Below are 9529 nucleotides of genomic sequence, written 5' to 3'. Positions count from 1 at the left end.
AACATGAACTGAACATGAACCGAACATGAACACTCATTAATTTAAACGAACCAAACATGAACACAAACAATAAAGCTCGAACAAACATGAACCAAACTTGAACAAGTTGATATTAAATGAACACAAACATGAACACTCACATACTCGGCTCGGTTCGGTTCGTTTGCAGCCCTACCAATAAGGTATGCTGACCCAAAAAAGTTTTATATAATGTCGAGTAGCCCCCATTTCGATACACTTAGTGCCAAGTGATCACTCTCTTCAACAAATGCTCAACTATCAAATGCTCAACTAAAGGAAAAGAGCAATCACAATCATGTCTATATATAATATTATATTAAAATGTGACTTAAACGAAGAACTAATCAATTAAAAGTCTTTTTAACAAGAGAATTTAAGATAAAATATTTAATAAATATAATATACTTTCTTGATATATAAATTATATGATCAAAACAAGGTATTACTATTGCACAAATGAAGTACATTTTTACTCCAAGAAACAGGGATGCTTGGATGTAAGCCTACAAGAACTCCAATGAAGCCAATAAAGAAAATTAGGAATACCACAAATAACACACCAATTAATAAAGGCAAGTATCGACGCCTTATGGGCAAACTCATCTATACTCTCTCACCCATCCTGATATTAAAGTTATTGTTAATGTTGTAAGCTAACAAACAAACATCCCTACTGAATACCACATAAAAGTTATTACCTTTATTATAAAATACCTCAAGATAACACCAAGTTATAGCATGCTATATAAAAGGGCATCCAACAAGAAAATCAAAATTTTCACAAATAATTATTAGGTTGGAGACGCATCAAATTGAAGTTCCACCAAAGGTTTATCGTACACATGTATAGTGAAACATGGTTAAATGCAATAAGAAATAACTTTTGGTCTCAATGACCTGCTCTGAAGTTGAATACATGGTAGTGCCACTTATTATTAATGAAAGAATGTGACTAGAAAATTTATTAGAATTAAACTACAAGTGAAAAAAAAAATTCTCTAAAATTATTCACCATGACAATTAGGTTGTAATAAGAACTTCAAAAAAAATAGCCCATGGAAAAAGAACTAAACATATTGATATACACTAACATTTCATCTCAAAAAAATAAAATAAAATAAAAATAAACTAGCCATACTAAATTATGTTTTAAGAAACCTAATAAACAATGGATATCTTCACTAAGTCCTTACCCACAACGAGTTTTGAAAATAATCAACAAGTTAGGCGTGATTAATATCTACAAATCAACTTGAGGGAGGGTATTCAAATAATCCCAAATCCATGGCCAGCACATTTTCATATAAAGCAATCTAACAATCCTAGGACAATAACTTCCATCTACAACAATCAAGCAATTAGTGAACAAAAACATTTCATTTTTCATATATATTTAATTCTATATTCTTAAATTAAAGATTGATTTTTAGATTTGATTCTCTCTTAAATAGTTGTCTCTCCACATATTTATACGCAGCTTTCCTTTTTTAATGGATTAAGTGAATAAATCTTGTAATAAATTCTCTATTTTTATTCTCCTCTTTTCATACTAAATTTCAAGACTATATTTCTTTTTTTACGGGAATGTTTTGTTTTTTAGGGAATTTTTATTTTTATTTTTTATTTGTTGTATTTATTCACATATTTGTGGTCAAGAAAATATCAATTGCCTCATTTAGAACTTCTCAATCAAATTTAACATGTGATTGCATAGGATCATTCAGGACCAGTGCAAATAAATATTTGCAGGGAATATCTTCACGCATCTTTCAAATGGAAAGAATTTCTGATATTGTTTAGTAACTTGCATTGAATAGAATATTTTTTATAAAATAAATGGCAGACAAAAAGTCTCTAACAGACTTTCTCTCTCCTCCGTCTCTGTTCCTACTGTCCCTTCACCTGCAGTTTACTCCCAGCCAAACAATGAGTGGGGAGGCGGTGGGGGTGAAATGGCATAAATATTTAGAATATATGTAACCACTCCAACTTAGCACCGTATATTAAATTCAGAGTTACTATAGAACAAAGACGCAAACCCACAGCGTTAGCTTCTAGCACAGCGATGCTTAGCACCACTATGCTCTTGACTTAGCATCGCTGTGCTCTTGGCTTATCATCGCAGCTCACTAAAGCACAACGCCAAAGTGTTTTAGTTCAAACATACATTTAAATATTCATATTTTTCATTTACCAAATGCTTTTCATATATTTGGGTTACTACATCTTCATTATTAAATTTTAGCATACCATCCCTTGCATTTTTTTATTCATTTTGTTCATAAGTTGCATCCATGTTTGTCAAAACCTCATCATGCCAACCTTTTTGTCCAAATATTTCCAAACGGAACTGGCAACAGTTCTATGAAACCTCCACAAAAGGTAGTGAAGATAAGGCATCTAGTTGCACTAATAAAATAACTTTTGATGTGGTATGTGGGCCATTGATATCTGTAAAATTCATCCCACCACACTAATAAACATGCTTGGTGGAAGATATGAGAGTTTGCCTGCACAAAAACACATAGAACCTCAATAAAATATAGTCGCCACTACATCAAGAAAGACACCTATGGCCTGCACACCAAGAAGGATATATTGAAAATATGTGTGATAACTCCCTCGCAACTTCCTCATTGTGTTAATTATTACCCTGCATTGCATATAGTATTGGGAGCCTTTTGTACTTTTTGGCATTTTTGACACGTTGAAATAGTCTATTTGGCAAAATGGGTAACAGATTTAGAATATTATGAGTCATTTCTCATAAAATTATGTTTGCTTTCCTTTGTCATCATTGCATTCAATCAGGTTGCCTACTAAGTCATGTATGGAAGTGGACATGCAGCAAAAAAAAAAACATTTTCATATGTATAAGTTAGCCAAACAAAGAGATAGGAGTAGTAAGGATTTAGTTCAAGTGAAGTGTATTAAGGATGAAGATTAAAAAATACTTTTCTTAGAAGATGATATTCAACAAAGGTTTGTTGTTGTTGTTGTTGTATTGAAGATAAGGTACAACAAAGGTGGGATTGGCATTTAAGGATGAAGGTCATATAACATATTTTTTATGTGATGAGGATGACAAGTGATAACCACATTGAAAAAAAAAACTAAGAATATGAGAACCAAAAGTATGCAAAAGCTGTCATAAAGAATGGCAGGGCATGGTCATTTTGGTGGTGATATAAAGACTAGCAGATAGTTGTAGCCTGCCAGAATTAATTCATGTAAATCACGAACTATTATCCCATTCTGAAGCATATACTTTCTAAAGTAGGAAAGTAATTATAAAAGTTCTCTTTCAACGTGGCATTATAGCAGACAACAAAATTTGAGGTTAGGAAGATGCATGTACACTGTTTATATGGTTTGTAAATAAATTTTATGATATCAAATTACATAAGGAATATATGTAAATTTTGTTGAGCATTTCTAGCAAGCAATGTATCTTTCCAACATACCTGGCCTCTCTTGCAATTGAAATATGTTTCTCTCAGACCAATACATTCACTTGATATAGAAGGCTCCTTCTCTCCAGCACATTCCCTATATGGTCTATTTTGAGCCTGCGTGATGCAGTTAAATCGATCAAAAAACAAACAAAATCTATATTAAACTATTTACTATCCTTTTTCCAGAGCATAACAAAAGAATTTACAGTATGTTTAATTAGATTTACCAAAATGCACCAAAATAATTCAACATAGGATTAGGTTTATTTTCATTAGGATATTGGATATATGGACAATTATCCTTCTGGATAAGAGATAAGGAATGGTCCCCTAACTTTTTACAAAGAATCAAAATAGTATCCAAATATTTAAAGTCTCATTTTAATCCCTTAACTTTTTAAAGGAGGACCTAAATGATCTCACGGAATGACTAATTAGGTCCATATTTAAAGAGTCAAGGGATAATATTGACACTTTTATAAGTTAATGGCCCAATTTGGTCATTTTCTCTTTTGAATAATCATTAAGGTTGTTTGAATTAAGTTTGCTAAATTTGAAATTGATTGAATGATGAATATGGCTTGATTCCCTCGTTCTTGCTCTCTCTTTCTCTCACACAAATAATTGGCATCAAAGTCTCATTGACTTATTCACATCCACCCACTCGACAACCCAACCATGTTTCTTCACAACAACGCCTCCAATAGTATTCTTCATCCTCCCCTTTGTAGAATATATCATGTTAATTGCATCTAAAATTAATTGCTATTCCTTACAGAACATGGCCACTTTTATCAACTGCGTGCCTGATGCCATGCTTGTGTGTCATCTACTTTGACCACAATCCCAACTCAATCCCACATCTGTCTACCTACCCACCCCATAGAACACCATCAATGCCAACAAACTTTTGAGCTTCATGGTATATATAGCCATGTCTTCGCTATGCAATCCCCTTTTCTCAAACTTTGACTCTTCCTTTTATATGCATCATATAGTGACTATAAAACAAATTCATTGGACCAACATTCTAGCCCTTTTTTAGTAAGACATGCTTAATTCAATAGCAAACGACCGTCTTCCGGCTTGTTAAATTGGAAAGCAGTAGTAACTTAGTGGTTGTTTGGTTACAAGTAGGATTTAATTCAATAAGATTAAGTAAATCTTGTAAATTTAGATTTAGCAAACCTTGGATGTGTTAAAACTTGATAACTATTTGACAGGTTAAATGTTAACTCTAGTAAAATCCTTGCAATCGGTTTGGTAGATATTTTGAAATTTATTATTTAAATGAAGAAGAAAAAAAGGCAACGTGCGTAGAAGCGTACATCTCTTAAATTTAATTTCTCCTAGTATTTACTAAAGCCGGGATTTAGCCTAAAACTGGAAGAATAGGTGATTTAATATATTAGTAGTATTTATGTGGCTAAAAACTATTTAACAAGAATTAGGCAAGATCCACGCTAAATCTTGCAACCAAACAGCCCAATGACGCTCTGGTGTTTCGTTTCTCCAAACACCATTAAAATTGGAAAACAGTAATAATTTTACAAGCTTCAATCTCCTTCGGTGTTTCTCCAAATGCCCCATTCAAAAACAATCTCAATTACTTCTGTATCGTCGTTTTATTCAATGTTTGAAATGATAACACAACATGAGGCTCTATCTATTCCTCCACAAAACAGCTAAAGAAAGTCTCTTAAATCAGGCGGAATAATGAATAACAAAAAAAGAAAAACATACGTAATTAATTGATTGGGTGGACCCACACCCAAATCAATTAAATCCTTTAACCTCTTTCCCCATTCAGCCATCAATCGAATACTACTGCTATTCAATCAGTTTCCTAATTTGTGTGATCCAAAATCAGTGGGAATTTGAATTCAAATTCAATTTAGATTTGATGTCAAATCTTTCCCTAATTCCCTAACCCAATTAGGTAACCAATTACTCTGCATAAATCTGAGTTTAAAATCAGATTTATTCTCCTGCATCAATTAAGAGCTTGAGCCCACATTTAATTAAGACCAATCCCCTGATTTGCTCCCCTAATTGCCGGCTCTTTATTCCTCTCCAATCAACATTAATTGGCATTCATTTTGGATCCAAATAATTATTTCTCTAATCACTTTTCCCTCCCACCATCCATTACATTCAAAATTCAAATTACCCCTACCAAATTGATTAGGGAAATCTGAAAAATCTTGCCCAAGGAAAATCCGTTCCTGCTGTCTTGGGCCTCCAAATGCTGGCTGCTATTCCAAAACCTGCTACCTAGCATCTTGAGAATTTGAAGATAGGAATTTGCTGTCCATAAAATTCCGGCCAGCAATATTGTCACCAATTCCTCTCCTGCCTGCTATCCAGCAATCCGTCACGTGTTGTCCAAGGCTTTTCTAAGCCATACAATTTGCTGTCCAGAATTTCCAAGTGCTGGAAATGCTTTCCAGGTCTGTGAAGTTGCTATCAAGAATTATTTCGAGTGCCAAACTGCTGTCCCGACCTTCATTGCTGCTATCTAAGACATCCCTAGCTGCTGTCCAGCCATTTTGGTGACCTTCGATGACTTTTTCACTGTCCAGAAGGTCTCAGATCGCCATCGTGAAGGCTTCCAATCCTGAAGTTGCCGTCCACTCTTCCCCAAGCTCATAATCGACCACACCGGAACATCGTAACTCCCCTTCTTTGGGTAAACTCTTCCTCTAATTCACTTATCTTCGTAGTTTATTCCTCAATCGTGGTTATATTTTGATTCACAATGATCATGCTAATTCTTCCTCGCTAAAACTTAGATAACTAGAGAGTTGAGTGAGGGATTCTTGCATAGTGTCTAATCCTATTGTTAGCATTGGGATTTACGTTGAAAACCATTCATGTATGCAATGTTAGATTAATTGATTGTTTTACGATTTTAACTCCTATGCATGTAATTTAGCCTAAGCTTGTTTTACCGCTCTTTGTATTTTATCTTGTCATTTAAAATCAATATAAAGGATATAATTATTGTGGCTCTAAATATTAAGCGTGCAAATTCATTAAGTAACCCATCTTTGCATGTACGTTTCACATCAGAACCTCAATAAAATATAGTCGCCACTACATCAAGAAAGACACCTATGGTCTGCACACCAAGAAGGATATATTGAAAATATGTGTGATAACTCCCTCGCAACTTCCTCCTTGTGTCAATTATTACCCTGCATTGCAATGCAGATAGTATTGGGAGCCTTTTGTGCTTTTTTCATTTTGGACACGTTGAAATAATCTATTTGGCAAAATGGGTAAAACAAATTTAGAACATTATGAATCATTTCTCATAAAATTATGTTTGCTTTCCTTTGTCATCATTGCATTCGATCAGGTTGCCTACAAGGTCATGTATGGAAGTGGACATGCAGCAAAAAAAAACATTTTCATTGAAGATAAGGTACAACACAGGTGGGATTGGCATTTAAGGATGAAGGTCATATAACATATTTTTTATGTGATGAGGATGAAGAGTAATAACCACATTGAAAAAAAAAAACACTAAGAATATGAGAACCAAAAGTATGCAAAAGCTGTCATAAAGTATGGCAGGGCATGGGCATTTTTGGTGGTGATATAAAGACTAACAGATAGTTGTAGCCTGCCAGAATTAATTCATGTAAATCACGAACTATTACCGTCTGGATGGGTTACCATTCTGGAGCATATACTTTCTAGAGTAGGAAAGTAATTATAAAAGTTATCTTTCAACGTGGCATTATAGCAGACAACAAAATCTGAGGTTAGGAAGATGCATGTACTCTGTTTATGTGGTTTGTAAATAAATTTTATGATACCGGATTACATAAGGAATATATGTAAATTTTGTTGAGCATTTCTAGCAAGCAATGTATCTTTCCAACAAACCTGGCCTCTCTTGCAATTGAAATATGTTTCTCTCAGACCAATACATTCACTTGATATAGAAGGTTCCTTCTCTCCAGCACATTCCCTATATGGTCTATTTTGAGCCTGCGTGATGCAGTTAAATCAATCAAAAGACAAACAAAAGCTATATTAAACTATTTACTAACCTTTTCCAGAGCATAACAAAAGAATTTAAAATATGTTTAATTAGATTTACCAAAATAATTCGACATAGGATTAGGTTTATTTTCATTAGGATATTGGATATATGGACAATTATCCTTTTGGATAAGAGATAAAGAATGGTCCCCTAACTCTTTACAAAGAATCAAGATAGTCTCCAAATATTTAAAGTCCCATTTTAATCCCTTAACTTTTTAAATAAGGACCTAAATGATCTCACCGAAATCCGAATGAATAATTAGGTCCATATTTAAAGAGTCAAGAGATCAAATTGACACTTTTATAAGTTAATGGCCCAATTCGGTCATTTTCTCTTTTGAATAATCATTAAGGTTGTTTGAATTAAGTTTGTTAAATTTGAAATTGATTGAATGAAGAATATGGCTTGATCCCCTCGTTCTTGCTCTCTCTTTCTCTCACACAAATAATTGGCATCAAAGTCTCATTGACTTCTTCACATCCACCCACTCGACAATCCAACCATGTTTCTTCACAACAACGCCTCCAACAGTATTATTCATCATGTTAATTGCATCTACAAGTAATTGCTATTCCTCACAGAACATGGCCACTGTTATCAACTGCGTGCTTGATGCCATGCTTGTGTGTCATCTACTTAGACCACAATCCCATCTCAATCCCACATCTGTCTACCTACCAACCCCCATAGAACACCATCAATGCCAACACACTTTTGAGCTTCATGGTATATATAGCCATGTCTTCGCTATGCAATCCTCTTTTCTCAAACTTTGACACTTCCTTTTATATGCATCATATAGTGACTATAAAACAAATTCATTGGACCAACATTCTAGCCCTTTTTGAGTAAGACATGCGTAATTCAATAGCAAATGACCGTCTTCCGGCCTGTTATCAACTGCGTGCTTGATGCCATGCTTGTGTGTCATCTACTTTGACCACAATCCCATCTCAATCCCACATCTGTCTACCTACCAACCCCCATAGAACACCATCAATGCCAACACACTTTTGAGCTTCATGGTATATATAGCCATGTCTTCGCTATGCAATCCTCTTTTCTCAAACTTTGACACTTCCTTTTATATGCATCATATAGTGACTATAAAACAAATTCATTGGACCAACATTCTAGCCCTTTTTGAGTAAGACATGCGTAATTCAATAGCAAATGACCGTCTTCCGGCCTGTTAAATTGGAAATCAGTGGTAAGTTGGTGTTTGCTTGGGTACAAATAGGATTTAATTCAATAAGATTAAGTAAATATTGTAAATTTTGAATTAGTAAACTTTGGATGTGTTAAAACTTGAAAATTATTTGACAGTTTAAATGTTAACTCTAGTAAAATCCTTGCAATCGGTTTGGTAGATATTTTCAAATTTTATTATTTAAATGAAGAAGAAAAAAAGGCAACGTGAGTAGAAGCGTACATCTCTTAAATCCAATTTCTCCTAGTATTTACTAAAGCCGGGATTTAGACTAAAACTGGAAATATAGGTGATTTAATATATTAGCAGTATTTATGTGGCTAAAAACTATATAAAAAGAATCAGGCAAGATCCACGCTAAAGCTTGCAACCAAACAGCCCAATGACGCTCTGGTGTTTCTCCAAACACCATTAAAATTGGAAAACAGTAATAATTTTACAAGCTTCAATCTCCTTCGGTGTTTCTCCAAATGCCCCATTCAAAAACAATCTCAATTACTTCTGTATCGTCGTTTTATTCAATGTTTGAAATGATAACACAACATGAGGCTCTATCTATTCCCCCACAAAACAGCTAAAGAAAGTCTCTTAAATCAGGCGGAATAATGAATAACAAAAAAAGAAAAACAGGATTCTCTCACCTTGACGCAGTCTGTTTCGCTGAGACATTTCACGAGCTCCATTGCCAAGCCCTTGCAAGACTTCGACATTCGCCCTCGCTTCTCCTGAAAAAGGAGCGAAGAGGTTTTCTATATTCTTTCTAGTTTCTAATTAGCTTCGGCGGAG

General features: G+C 34.2%; 1 protein-coding gene across 2 annotated transcripts in view; it reads right to left on the bottom strand.

Annotated features, from left to right (window-relative positions):
* The window catches only part of LOC110102367 (cytochrome c oxidase assembly factor 5), a 17134-nt gene extending 7605 nt beyond the window's left edge, over positions 1-9529 (bottom strand). For both annotated transcript variants that reach the window (XM_028696320.1, XM_028696319.1), the window contains exons 1-2: positions 9385-9529; positions 7371-7475 (exon numbers count right to left, since the gene is read on the bottom strand). In XM_028696320.1, coding sequence (XP_028552153.1) covers positions 7371-7475; positions 9385-9453 — 174 coding nt within the window. In that variant the 5' untranslated portion in view covers positions 9454-9529. The remainder of the gene's footprint in view (positions 1-7370; positions 7476-9384) is intronic.

This window comes from Dendrobium catenatum, unplaced genomic scaffold, assembly GCF_001605985.2.
Source record: "Dendrobium catenatum unplaced genomic scaffold, ASM160598v2 fragScaff_scaffold_733, whole genome shotgun sequence".
Lineage (NCBI taxonomy): Eukaryota > Viridiplantae > Streptophyta > Magnoliopsida > Asparagales > Orchidaceae > Dendrobium > Dendrobium catenatum.
This window is presented reverse-complemented; position numbering and strand designations above follow the sequence as displayed.